Source organism: Myxocyprinus asiaticus, chromosome 21, assembly GCF_019703515.2.
Source record: "Myxocyprinus asiaticus isolate MX2 ecotype Aquarium Trade chromosome 21, UBuf_Myxa_2, whole genome shotgun sequence".
Classification (NCBI taxonomy): domain Eukaryota; kingdom Metazoa; phylum Chordata; class Actinopteri; order Cypriniformes; family Catostomidae; genus Myxocyprinus; species Myxocyprinus asiaticus.
The window spans coordinates 32,190,096-32,205,415 of record NC_059364.1 but is presented as its reverse complement, the minus strand read 5'-3'; the positions used below and the strand labels follow the sequence as shown (position 1 = coordinate 32,205,415).

Sequence of the window (15,320 nt, the reverse complement as noted above, 5' to 3'; positions counted from 1 at the left end):
GTCACCGAATTCAAAAACTTTAACAATTTTAGACAAAACATCAGTACTTATGAAGTGTTATAGTGCCTGCATTCAAGGTTGCATTTGGACTCAACCAATGGAATAAAAAATACACATGATCATAATTCCTAAATCATCTTTTTATTGTTTACAGATACAGAGTTAAAAAGTTCTAAACTTGAATAAATTAACAATACAATAGACAACACAGAAGGAAACGAGCAACTTCATGTACATAAATTTCACCTTTTTTTTTCTTTTTTTTTTTTTTTTTTACATGCATTTAGTAGATACATAATTTCCAGGGTGTCCGATGCACAAACGGATTCTACTGACTTCTCTCACAATGAGGAAAGTGATTAATTAGAGTTATATGATCAGTTTAGAGTTCAACATTGCTTTGTTTCAGTCGTTCCCATGGCAATGGGTCGCTGTCCTCTGTGACCGAAGTGTTTCGCCTTTCGCTCCAAAAATGATCGAGATCCGGGAGAGTTTGACAATACGCGTCTGAATGCCTCTCTGTTACGGTCAGCGTGGGTACACAGACCCGCTCATCCAACACCTTCATGACCATTGCGCGCATCTCATTTCCGTTCCCCTCAATCTTCTGTCTGTGTTTACCTTCTCGACAAGCTAACAGAGAACACAAATCGCTAAGACTCTCTCTGAGCGGCACGTGCATGGTGAGAAGGATGGCGGGAAAGAACGCGCTGCTCAGGTAAACGCACACCTGAGCGAAGATCAACAAACCAGCTGACGGTTTGCAGCTCTCGTCAGAACTGTGACGCATCCACACCCAAGAGGCCCACTCCGGCAACATCATGAGCGCGTTCATTGCGATGACGCTTAAATACAGCAAAGAACTCTGATAGTGACGCGGCAGACTAGTCTCCCCGTGCGTAATCGGTTTGATGTGGAAGATGGCCCTGATGTGGCACATAACGGACAGGATGATGGGAAGAACATAGATGCCCAGCGGTAGTATCTTACTGAACACGCGCATCACATCCTGGGAGTAAGCGGGCAATTCAGAGATACACAGGCTGATGTTGCCCTCATCCTTTAACCTGGAGAATACGATATCAGGAATTGGGAACACTAGCGCAACCGTCCATATTATCACTGCAGTTATCAGAACGCGCTTTTGGCGGAAATTCGAGTGGGCACCTGGATGAGATGAGAAGTTATGGCGTGCCTGGCTCGTTGCTAACAGCATGAAAGCTTTGACCGCCAGACAACTATGCTGGATCCACTCTGTAGTTCTGCAAGCCATTAGTCCGAGTGTCCAAGTGCGCCTATAGTATGTGACTGCGCGCACGGGAGCGCACAGAGAGAGTATCAACAAATCAGATGCGCTTAAGTTGGCGAGCATGACATACGCTTCGGATGCTCTCCGGTTGGCGAATACGTAGATAAGCACCACAAGCACCAAAACATTCCCGCCGATTCCAAGTCCACTGATCGTACTGAGAAGAGCTGGTACGATCACCGAAGTATCTTCACCTTTTAACTGTTGAATGCCACCATCGAAACTCACAAATGAGCTGTTCATTGCCATGTCCAATTTAACGAGTGCCACGGCGTAATCCAAGAGAGGCAACTCGTTTATGATGTGGATGAAAACAGAGTCGCCAACGCACCTTGCAGTAGGATACAGAGCTCCCGTAGTTGCGTATACGCTTGGCTGCAGATGCGTTATTTTAAGAGATGCCATTTAGTGTCGTAGTACTCCAACGTCATCGTAGCTGAGGGGAAACGCAAACCCAGATTTGTCTGTTGTGTTTTGAAACTAACTAATGGCGTTTTCCACTTTCGTTAAAGTGCCGCTTGAAAGACGTCAACATAAACAACAGCTGCAGTTTGAAAAAGCATAAATGTCATAACCTATTTTGGAACTTTATAGGATTGTGTTTGCACTATACATCCCAAATAGTGACTGTAATTTGCAAGTGATCCATATTGATCATAAATATGTGAGCTCAGCTCATAGATCCTACTTATTTCTCCAAAATAATTCAGCAAAAATATATGCAACACTTATAGTCAAGTGACCCACTGGGAGAATTATGGCCAAAGGAGATTGGTAATAGTGGTAGGTCTATCTAAGAAAAGAAAAAAATGACATCCAAGAAGAGTCTGCCTCTATTTTTTTCTGGTCTCTTCTTATTTCAAAGGAAAAGTTCACCCAAAAATGAAAATTGTAAAGTGTAACTTTCTTTCTTCTGCTGAACACAAATGAAGATTTTTAGAAGAATATCTCAGCTCTGTAGGTCCTTAAAATACAAGTGAATGGTGACCAGAACTTTGAAGCTCCCAAAAGGAGATAAAGGCAGCATAAAAGTAATCCATACGACTCCAGTGGTTTAATTAATGTCTTCTGAAGCGATCCAGTTAATTTTGGGTGAGAACAGACCAAAATATAACTCATTTTACATTGTATATCTTGGCATTGAAGTCTCTAGGCACCATCATGAGTTCACGGTCGATTACACTTCCTAGTGCTTGATGCATGCGCAGAACGATAGATGGCGCTATAGGAAATGTAATTGAGCTTGAAATCATGATCGCGGCAGAGACCAACTGGATAGCTTCAGAATACATTGATTTATCCACTGGAGTCTGGTGGATTATGTTTATGCTGACTTTTTGGAACTTCAGAGTTCTGGTCACCATTCATTTGCATTGTATGGACCTACAGAGCAGAGATATTCTTCTAAAAATCTTCATTTGTGTTCAGCAGAAGATATAAAGTCATACACATCTGGGATGGCATGGGGGTGAGTAAACACTTTCTACATTTTTCAGATCTGTCTGTGTGTTTTAGGGACACCTTGGGTTATAAAATGCCTAAAAATATTTGTTTTATTCTAAAAATGCAAAGAGTTTTCTTTTAGAAGCATGGTAAAGGTTTTAGCTAGTCCATAGTCATTATAATTAATTTTGTATAAAAACAATGAAAGTCTGTGTGCTCATTTAGATTTGAGTGCACATTTTGCATGGTTTTTTTTTTCTTGCTGTATATTCAGCCAGTAAAGCATCTTGTGGGTCAGACGCCCTGCAGTCAGTCTCTTCAGACCTACTTTTACAATTCTGCGTTGACGTATATATGTGCTTTCTTCTAATGACATAGTGCCCTTGGGTTTGATTTTGTGATTTCTAACAACAAAGAGAGAGCAATATAACATGCTCACTTAATGTGCACAGGACAGTCGGGAAGGTTATTTTTATTCCTCTTGGAGAATTTCCTGGATGGTGAAAGTAATGTTTTTACTTCAGGGATCAGAGTAGATGTGTGTCTCTCTCTCTCTCTCTCTCTCTCTCTCTCTCTCTCTCTCTCTCCTTTTAGACTCACAGAGCATGTATTTAAATGCCCCTAGGGCATTACAAAGCCATAAATAAAAATCTTTGAACTAAACAATGCAAAAATCAGGTCAGCATTTTTGATGGAGGGAAATTTCAGCAGGGGATCAGTGTAATTGGAAATTATCTGGCAGATTTGGAAAATGGCAAAATATATGATCTCTTGTTGAGACAAACAAACAAAATCCCCTATACCATGACTTTATGGTATTACTATTGGTGTCTCAACCAATAAAATAAAATAGCAACCCTTGGACTTACAGTACAATTGTATAAATTGTATAAAAATAATAATATTTTTTTTATATATAATATATGGGTGTCAGTTAAAAATCCTTACCTTTTCCTGTGAGTAGACTTATGATTTCAAGATCTTTTTTTCCCCTAAAGTCTGATCTTAAAACATCATAAAGGTTATTTTAAGAAAACACTTTGAACTCAGTTTAATTACCTTAACACTTTTCATGCAAAGCACATTCCAAATGTAAGAACTTAATTTTTGAACCTTGTATAATAGCTTTTTTTTCTTTTTATTATCACAAACGAGCAAGAAATATGTCGTTATCATATAAACAATTAGGCTAATCGTGTTTTTTTCAGAAGTTATTTTTTTTTATAGATCAATAACGGCTCTTTATCGAGTTGCACAAATAAATAATAATGTATAGAGAAAATAAACATACGGTTAAAAAAACGTCAATAATTTGCAAATGTTCCCATGGTATTGGGTTAAATGAAAAATAAGATTAGTCATACATGTAGCTATCCAGAAGAGGGCAGCAGAGTCCATAAAGCCATAATATCTTAACCGAACACTTTTGTGAATCATTTTGTTTTTAAAGACTAATTTACTATAATTATTCACATAATTCTTATAGTAATATCAGAGAGACTGCTGGTTTTGAAATAATTTTATAGAGTAAAATCGAGGGGTCATACTGTCCTCTCAAAGAGATTTGTTCTTTTTTTTATATATTAATGGATCTAAAAAACAATTCAATAATGTTCTGCACAAGCAGCTAAGCTTACGGCCTTTTCTTTTCATCCTCAAAGTTGTAAAAAAAAAGAAGAAAAAAACTTTGCACACACACACACACACACACACACACACACACACACACACACTTTGTAGAGCGCAGTATAAAGTGTGACGCCATACGCGCGGAAATGGCATCTTTTTTTTCTTTTTTTTTTTTTTTTTTTTTTATTTCTTTTTTTATTATCTTGATCTATACGCATATTGTGTTTTCATGCATACAATTCCCGCGCTAATCTCTGCGGTTATCTGTGGTGGCGAATAATAAAAAGCGCTTATCCCGCGCGCTGGCCGCAGGGCGGGATTTCTCGCACGAATCAAGACCGGAATAAACCACCTCAGCACATAACGAACCGGTAACCTGGACGTTAGGTAGACTACTAAAGAAACATAAATTGATAGGGGTGAAAAAAAAAAAAATGAAATGAAATGAAGAGTTAAATTGAGAAGAGATGGAGAATAAATAGAAGCCACTGTAGATAACGCGTGCACTATTTGCTCATCTATTTAACATTCATTGAATTGAATAATCCGACCTTATTATCGTAAATAGCCTGCATATTTACTATGAATATGCTAATTCATGTTTGCTGGAAGCGTTCCATAGCTAAATATTTTTTTCATCAGTATAGGCCTATGCATATCTCCTCATGTATAGATTCACAACATAAAGACTGCAGCTCGGAGAGAGCGCTAGCAAAAACTTATAAGAAGGCGAGCATTCTTTGTCTTCAACCATCTTCTGATTGCCTCTGTTCTAGCCATTTCTAGCAACTCGCCCGAGGCCAGGCAAGTTACATTTCAATCAGTAGATTCATTGGAAAGTCATTACACAAAAACAGACGCTGAAAGGCATGACGTCATTAGCCTAACTCGGCGCTCATTAATTGGCTGTCACTTTGCATACGAACGGCGCAAACACCCGTGTTATCGTTTTCTTTTACGGAAAAATAATGGACAATTTATCATTAATCTAAAGCTAGAAATATTAACAAGTTAAATGTTATTTCCTGCTCTCCGCTGTGTTAATCCTCTCCTGTTGCTCTTTGCAAGCCTCTCCTGAAACTCTGAATATTCTTTGATTGCTGGTCTACACGTCCCCCCATGTAAAAATGGAGCATTTATGTGGTAACTAAGCTGTACGATTAATGCTATATATATCTTGGTTTTCTTTCTCTATTAGGCCTACACAGGCGTACACTGAAAAAAGTACTTTCTACCTTGAATAAGTTACTTTAAGCGTGAACTTGAAAATATTAAGTACATTCTACATTTGTACTCAATTCAAACATGTTAAAATGAATGCTCTTGCTTAAAAGTAAATATTATTTATGATTGTTTGTTAGCTTTACAATGTGTAATCATGTACCAGTCCTAAAGTAGAAAACCTTGTCATATGTATTTGTTAATTTGAGTAAATTTCACAGGTGAATGAAATAAGTAAATTTAACTTCTCAAAGCTGGTGTTCCCAGCATGCACCGGGCTTGAATAATTATTGAGCTTGCATGGTTTCACTGTTTTACACCACTTTTATTGTTGATTTTGTTGTACGTTTGGTAACTTCCTGTTTTGTGAAGACTGAAGTTCATTTTCTACTCAAAATTACCTGTTCATGATCAAAAAAGTTATCTGTTGATTGTTACCATCATAGAGTTTTGTGCACAAAGTGTTCAGGTTTGCATGCACAGCTCTGGATATTGTTTGAGTCGCCATTAAAGCAAGGTGATGTTGTCAACTATATAGCATGCATTAAGCTTCCCTGAGGAAGGCTTCTGTGTGTCATGGGGTACATGATTGAGTATGTTCAAAAATAAAACTTTGAAATGATACCACACTTTTAAAAGCATGGTTTAATTCAGTGCTACTTTGCTTGAGTAAAATGTACAAATAAAAGGTGAGTAAAATTTACTTAAAGAGAAATACAGAGTAAATGTTACTTGATCATTTCTAATTAAAGCCACCAAGAATTGATTGTAGCCTTTACTTTAAAATATAGTCTGTTAAATTTACTAGCAATTTCTGCATTAAAATTGTTTCCTAGATTTTTTAAAGTAAACCCCACTCCAATTTTTTTTCAACAGAGGTTATTGTTTCTGAAACAGATATATACACAGATCAGTCACAACATTAAAACCACCTGCCTAATATTGTGTAGGTCCCCCTTGTGTTGCCAAAACAGCGCCAACCCGCATCTCAGAATAGCATTCTGAGATGATATTCTTCTCACCACAATTGTACAGAGTGGTTATCTGAGTTACCGAAGACTTTGTCAGTTCGAATCAGTCTGGCCATTCTCTGTTGACCTCTCTCATCAACTAGGCATTTCCATCCACAGAACTGCCACTCACTGGATGTTTTTGGTTTTGGCACCATTCAGAGTAAATTCTAGAGATTGTTGTGTGTGAAAATCCCAGGAGATCAGCAGTTACGGAAATACTCAAACCAGCCCATCTGGCACCAACAATCATCCATGCAATTATCTAATCAGCCAATCATGTGGCAGCAGTGCAGTGCATAAAATCAGGCAGATATGGGTCTGGAGCTTCAGTTAATGTTCACATCAACCATTAGAATGGGGAAAAATGTGATCTCAGTGATTTGGACCGTGGCATGATTGTTGGTGCCAGACGGTCTGGTTTGAGTATTTCTGTAACTGCTGATCTTCTGGGATTTTCAGTCTCTAGAGTTTACTCAGAATGGTGCCAAAAACAAAAATTATCCAGTGAGTGGCAGTTCTGTGGACAGAAATTCCTTGTTGATGTGAGAGGTCAACGGAGAATGGTCAGACTGGTTCGAACTGACAAAGTCTACGGTAACTCAGATAACCACGTCTGTACAATTGTGGTGAGAAGAATATAATCTCAGAATGCTATTCTGAGATGCGTGTTGGTGCTGTTTTGGCGGCATGAGGGGGACCTACGCAATATTAGGCAGGTGGTTTTAATGTTGTGGCTGATCGGTAATATATATATATATATACTGTATATATTAATTTGCCTGTGATCTTCAATGTTGTTATTTGAGATGAGAGGTTAACCCTGTAAACTGTAGTTGTGCTTTATCTTTTATCTTTTGATTATAGCTTACTGAATTATTCATTAGCGTAAAAAAGCCACTTCTTTCACATAAAGGTATAGGCATACAGTATCTCAGTTCAGGTGAAAACACCAGTTAAAAGTTGATGTAACAAAACATGATGTCTCAGTACCTGTTGAGCGTATCGAAATACCATCTGATGTCAAATACACATACAGTAACACCAAAAGCAGTGTAGCCAAGCACACAGACAGCCCATTATTGGTTAATTACTAGTAAATATAAGGGATGGTAGATTCATTTTAGATTATAATCATAAAAAGGCAACTTGATTACAATAACAGTCATTCTCTCTGTGGTCATCGGATTACGTGCCGTTACAATCGAAGGGCACCTCATTTGACTCTCAAAGAGCGAACAGATCTTTGCCACCGACCTGTTTGAACACAAATCAATCAGCAGTCAAGGGCATAGACTAAAACAACGGCACACGCACAGTTCACTAAGATTAAGACAGCAGGGTTTAAGACAGTGGTCACGGCCAAGCATGTTCATAAATGAACTAAATCCGTTTGATAAATGCATAGAGATCTTTCTCCTTTGTATTTGACACAATGTGTGGGCAAGAGATGATGGTCTCAGACTAAACAAATAAACAAATTGCACACATAAACCTGCTGACACTGTTCGATTAGCTCTTGAGTATAGTATATGCACGTTTCTAATCCAGGGTCACATCGAAGTGAAGCCTGTGTGCAGGACAAAATGAACATAAGAAGAAAAAGTCAGAATTGATGCTCGACAAAAATATGACATTATAAGTGGACCAAGAGGAAGAAGGAGTGGGAATCGCTCATTTAGCACACTCCCACTCAAATGTCCTTTGTCCATTTATTTATTAATTTATTTGTTTATTTTAGGGGTACAGGTGTCTTCTTGTGAAATCATTATTAAGAACACATCATCTCTCTTTGCCAATTTCAGGCCTAAGGCATGCACAGATTGTGGAGTAGGCCTCATGTTTTAAATGTAGTTCTTACCAACACTTTATTTGTACATGTGTACAATGTCCTTTGTTTACTTTGTGTAGGCCTACAGTGTCCCTTTGTATTTGTATAACAATAGTTTTGTTATATTCCTGAGTTAAATAATACAACAAAAATCTTACCTCAAGGGCAAGTTATTTTTAACCATTTCATGATCGATATTTTGTTGCGGTCCATCACCCTTGACCTTGCAGTGACCATGGCTATAGACCTTGAAACAAAAGAGTAGAAAGGTTGGAGCGTGTGTACTTTGTGTTTCCAATTATCTCCTGTTGAACACAGTCCACTCGCACATAAATTCACACAGATGGCCAGGAGGATCACAATTTATGATGTTTGAGGAGATATGCCACCCATGATCATGACCACAGACCCTGTGATCTTTAACCTGTAACCTTTAACCTACTCAATTGTGTCTGCTCATTGTGGTATCCAATCACAATGGACTTCAAGATCAAACCCAAGTGTCTGTTTGCTTTATCTAAGCTGTTAGATAAACACTGGAGATTACTGACAGATTGGACCATTATGATTCAAACACAGGATCCTCCTTCAAACTAAACACCAAAAACCAAAAGCAAATTGAGTCTGTAATCTTTCATTGTCTGTCTTTCTAAAAATCATTTGTGATTGAAATTAATTGTGATGTTGTAAAGAGACATCTGTTATAGAATGATGCACAGATACAGAAAAGTGTGCATCAGCATGCTTTATCCATATTTGTTTGGATTTTTTTAACCTCAATATTTAAGGCCAGTATTTGTATTGGTTTAGTTTCCTTTCATTGGTGTTGCAGGATTTCATCTAAAATCTTGTGCACTCTCTTTCTCATTGTCACATACTTTAATCTATTATAGTCAACTCTTTTTCACAATTGGACATCATGTTAAGAATATCAGCACTATAGTGCGTCATTGAGGGCCTTTTGCAAAAAAAAACATTTCTAGACTGGGTTCATTGGGGTCAGATATGTAGTTTAAAGTTAGCGCCCTTGTGCATGTATTGTAATGTTTTTTTCCCCCAATTATTAAAAAAATTACAGTTTTATTGCTAAGCCAGGGCTATGAATCTGTGAGCACAAATTTTGTAAAACATACAAGGAGGGCAATACATTCCTGTATACACTGATAAATGTCATGCTATTTAGTGCATTCACATTTATTTTACTGATGCCTGTGATTTAATATGTTTTAACAATGCTAGTGAAACTACTCTGCATATAAATAAGAAACTTAGTTGACGTATTCAGGTTTTGACTAAATGTACTTTTGTGATATGAAGTTTGATCAGGGCCCACTTGTTGTTTTATAGGTAGAGCTGTCAGTCGATTAATTTTTTTTAAACTGCGATTAATCACATACGTTTTTGTAGTTAATCGCGATTAAATGCAGATTTTGAAAATGCTGAAATTTGACACCATATATACTTTTCCTGTCATGCGTTTATTTCCATCTTTGGAAAGAAAACAATATGTAACAATATTATAGTTCATTAACATTTTCCAAACAAAGACTCCCACTATATATATATATATATATATATATATATATATATATATATATATATATATATATATATATATAGAAATGCACCAATTCAATTAACATTAAATGTTTCCCAAAGTCTAATTGGTAGGTCGACTAATTGAAAGAACTTGTCTCCTAGGGGTGTGCAGCGAAGCATTATCAGTATTTGTATCTGTATCTGTTCATATGACAAAATTATCTGTATCTGTCTCTGTATTCGGATAGAATCGGACGTGGGCAGAGCTTAAACCGGAAGTGTCAAAACTAAATGAAACACACATTTTTAAGTATTACTCTTATAGTTTCTATTAAAAAATTATGAATTGTATATGCCTTTTCATAATAATAGCCTAATAATAATAAAAGAATAATATACAATTAATATTTTAAAACATTTTTTTTAAAATTATTTTTATTTCTTACCAGATGAAGCTGAATTTGTAGGCTACATTAACTGTAGAATATGCTGTGGTTTCTCCTGGTATTTCAGATATTAATATCTGCATGAAACATAATTTTTGTTTGTCTGTGCATGTATAACAACATTATTCTGGAGCAGGAGGTGTCAAGCAAAATGTGAAATGTCAAGCACACATTTTGCAGTGAATAATAAATACAAATTCAAACATTAAAAGAAATGAAAATAAAATCAGTATAGCCTACAAACACGTGAAAGTCCCGTAAGTCTATCAGGAATTTTTATGATAGGACACCATTATTTAGTTAAATAATAATAATAATAATAATAATAATAATAATAATGTTAAATTTATATATTGCCTAACTAGAGCTCAAGAATGCATAACATTTTCAAATTTAGCACAGTTTAAAAAAAGAAGAAGAAGAAAAGCATGTTTCAGTTTCTTCATTTTACATATAAGGAGGAATATTCTGAATAGATGAATACTCTATGGAGCATTTAAACTTTATGGAGCATTTTAACTTTTTTCAGAATAAAGTCTTAACCAGTTAATAACCTTAATCACTGATGTGAATATAAATGTGTTCAAGGAAAAACGAGCTCCGACGTGAAATCACTTCAGGTCAGGAATTTAACATCGTGCTCAGGTTTAGGCTACAAATAAATACATGAGAATCACGTGTGAATCGCGTGATACATTAACATAGACATTTCAAGAAGTGGAACATGTACATGATGTCATATCTTAGTTAATGTTACACTTGATAAGCTCCAGACATGCACAATGTACAGAGACCGCAAACGGAGTCAAGACTGCAGTCATCCGATTTGAAATCACAATGTGCACATTTTCATTCATAAGGTTTACACTTTAGAAATATTGGCTGCACAGATTCATAAATTTGTTGTAATTTTGTAAATGCTTTTATAAAATGTCGCTTTATCCTTGTGCTTTTTGGATAATCAGTCAAACTAATATTTTTTATATTATTCGGATGAATCCGTTATTCGTTTTGAAGTCATTATCCGTGCCTTTCCGAATAAGGTATTCGGCTTTGGGAACATCCCTATAGTCTCCATATAGGTTGCATATTCATTGCAATGGGCATTAAATCTCTTAAACTCTCATCCTCCACAATATTATTCAGCTGGCAGACTGTGGCTATCTGCTTTCCTACAGCAATTGTGAAACTGCATTCATGATTCGCATCAGAGCGCCAACACCAGCGTAAAACGGCACTTTGAACTCCACATGAAAAGCGCTTGCAGATAAAAATGTCTCATTCTGCATTTTGGTGATAATTAAGACTTGGCGTGCTTCTGTGGTAATTAAAATGTGCCTTGCATAGGTCCCATCTGGGCTTGTTTTGTACATACAATAGTGCTAAGAGGTCTTTTCTCCATCATTTTATCACTGACAGGGAAGCGCTGTTGTGTGTGTGTCAGTGTAATGACTCCAGACAGACACATCACAAAGGTTCTACCTAACAAGTGAATATGCTGGTTTATGCTGTATTAATGGTAAATTTGTTACTCACGATTAGGAAAATTAACACATTACATTTTTTTAATTAATCGCATGCGATTAACGCGTTAATTCTGACAGCTCTAGTTATAGGACATTAAAAACTGGCAAAAAGGATGTAAAAAAAAAAGTCTTCCAGACAGACATTTGTGCCTATTTGTTCCTTAGTTTTAGATCATTAAAGACCATGCAGTTGTTTTTTTATTGTTGTTGTTGTTGTTGTTGTTGTTGTTTCTAACTAGTTTTGAATTCCATCATATTAGGTTTCTTAGTTAATACAGTTTGGGTGATAGGAAGTCTGATGAAATTTGTATTGATAATTATAATTATTATTATTTTTTTTTAAAGTTTCTTATATGCCTATCTATAAATTATGTTGTGATTTGGGTAATGCCATGTTGCAATGTGATGTCTTATTGAGTTCAATTTGGGTTCCATCTTTATCGTATGATTGACATGAGTGGTTGTGAAGTGATGCTTGTTCCCACAAAATGCAGTTTAGCAGATAATTAAATTCTAAATCAAGTTAAACCGCTCAAAGAAAAGCTTGATGCTTCTAGTTTGTAAGTCGACACCATGAGTAAGCCCTTGAACACAGAAAAGCGCAGTGTGCGGCCAGCTGCGTCAAACAAGTGTGTGCTCATTGAGCCTCCGGACATTCACTTTACAGACCAAGACGCCAGTCTATTACAGGGCACAGTCGCGAGACGCGTCTGAAATCTCATGAGCTGTTTTGACAGGATAAGATCCGTCTGACTAAGCGGAAACACTGCACATGGTTAATCGTCTAGCTAGGGGTTTTCAAAATTCAATTTGTTCCCATGAGACCACATCCAATGGCAATCAATGGCAAAACCAGCAAGACAATGGGACACATGGCCTCTTGACACCCCTAGGCTTTACTGCCTTAATCTTTACTTTAGCAGTGTTAACAGAATGATTATTTACATACATACATACAACCTTAATTTTCGGCAGTAATGTTGCAGATCTGAGTATCCTTTTAAAAGAAGGGCAAGGTTACAATAATAAAAAAAAATAGAACCAAAATTGTTTTCCTTAAATGTGGCCCTGACTACTTTTTTTTTATCTCATATTTTGCATTTAAGAAATGCTTGAACCATATGCACTTCTGTTCTTATGGATCATTGCAAATACTGTACTATGATATTCTCAATGTGTGTGTGTATGTGTGTGTGTGTGTGTGTGTGTGTGTGATGAGAGAGAGAGAGAGAGAGAGAGAGAGTATGGGTGTTTATTTGCACATTTGAGTGACAGGAAGTGTGTCAGTCACAGCTGCTTAAGGCAGTGTGATTGAAAGTAGATTGGGTCAGGTTGTGCATGTATGAGTATGTTTAGACACATGAGGAATTTCATTATGTAGTGCCGTTTTGTGGTACTGATCCCTGATTAAGGATCTAATTACCCAGTTTAAACTGTAAGTGGTCTATTTGCACTTTGGTGCTGGAACTGAACCATATCCAAATTAGTGTGTGTGTGTGTGTGTGTGTGTGTGTGTGTGTGTGTGTGTGTGGTTTGTTTCTGGTTACCCTGTGTTTCTCTTGGCCTAAATATTGCACTCATGAATGTCAGCCGCACCTCTCTGTCTCCACTGGTATTTCACAAGTGTTTAGTGTGTGTGTGTGGAAATGAGTTCAGTATGTATTGTGAGTTGTGGAAAGAGACAATGAGATATACAGACAGAGTTGGCTCCAGTCCATGATTTGTAGTGCAGATATGAGAAGCTCATAAGACATGATTGTCATCTTACTTCTAAAAATAGCTTTAGTTAATTAGGTCTAAAGTAAGACATAGTCATTCGGGAGGTTATGAGTTTTATGAGGTTACCATGAAATAGGGAATGCAGTTTGACAGCTTTACTTTTTCTTTGGGAACTCTAAACCTCTCCTAATGTTTTCATTATTTAATTTAACTTGCCATCAAGACTGGGAAAACATGAACTGAACCTAAGTGAAGGAACTGTATTTTTTTGTCTCCACTGTCCTTCTGTGTTTTGTAACACCTGTTCTGCGCGTTCTTATTTGTTGTAGGGTGAATATGGGTAAAGTGGGACAGTTACGCTTGATCCAGCAACAATTAACTTTTTGGGTTCCTAAGTTGATGATGTTACATTGGGATGTGTGGTAGAGGTCATTTCACGATAACCAGTGGGAAAAGCAATGGTAAGGAAAATGACAGGTTATAAAAAAGGAAAAGCTGACTTAAGGCCGAAACATACACTATGCAAGTATGTGAATGCAGATGCGATCTCTTGGCCACCGCATTGCCATGGGAGGTCCAGCTGAACATGCTTAACGTGCGTACTTGCACTACCATGATGGGAACAAACCTCAGTACTCAAGGAGGCTGTAGAGTTACCTTCAAACGTTTGTGCCATTAAACTGGATGTGTCATTATTCAGGTAAGTTGCTAAAAATATTTTTACTGTAACTTACCTGCTCAGCAATATTCTTTCCAAACTGTTGCTTCACCATGACAGTAGCTGACTTGAACGAGAAAACTCACAGTAGAAAAAGACAGTTCACACTAATCTCGCTTTAACGCCCCTTGTGACAACACTGAGAATGCAATGCGTACTTGTGCTGGGTTTTCAATTGCGCTCTGAGACATTGAACTTTCGTTGCAAGATGCGTCTGCATTCACGTATTTGCGCAGAGTATGTTTTGTCCCTTAATGTTCATAAAATATTACATATGGCGTAAAAGTGTATCAGAAAATGTAGAAAGTAATTAAAAATAATTTGTAGATATTTTCATTAACCTTGTGCAACCTTGTGTATTCATGTGTGGACATTGTATTTTGGCTTGGCTATACACAACGCATAATTTAATTTAAACTGACTGATCTCAGTTCAGGAGACTCTGAGCTGTCAGTAACGGGTTAAACTTTCGACAGATGGAGTTATGTGACAAAACAACATGGCGCCGATCACAGCAGAATTTGTCTTTTAGAGAAACGCCAACAAAACTACATCTGGTAAGAAACCTAATTAAGTTTTCCATTGAAACCTGTTTGAGTCAAAAGATTAAAGTTTCTACTTTCATCCAATATGCCATTTTAAAAATGTGAGCGATCTATCGCGAAACACCACGCTGCTAAACACAATGTACACTAATGTGTATATAGCACAAGGTTTTCATTAGAAATCCTATATTTACTGTGCATTTTCACATTGAGAAAATGGTTTTGTTTTCAGAGGCTTTATATGGAGATGAACTGCTCTGAGATCAGTGCAGACAGACAGCACACTGGAGGAGTCAGTCTGTCATAGCATCCTATAGCTTTCCTATGAAGCCAAGTGCATTCAATCCAAACTTTCAATCAAATGTTCAGTTTAAGGCTGCAGAT

At 36.9% G+C, this 15,320-nt stretch overlaps 1 protein-coding gene across 1 annotated transcript; it reads right to left on the bottom strand.

Moving 5' to 3' along the window:
• Positions 1–382: 382 nt before the first annotated feature.
• Positions 383–1,558, bottom strand: LOC127412034 (G-protein coupled receptor 151 protein-like). Its single transcript, XM_051648072.1, has one exon. The coding sequence runs from the start codon at positions 1,556–1,558 to the stop codon at positions 383–385; it is 1,176 nt and encodes a 391-aa protein (XP_051504032.1).
• Between the last annotated feature and the right edge of the window lie 13,762 nt (positions 1,559–15,320).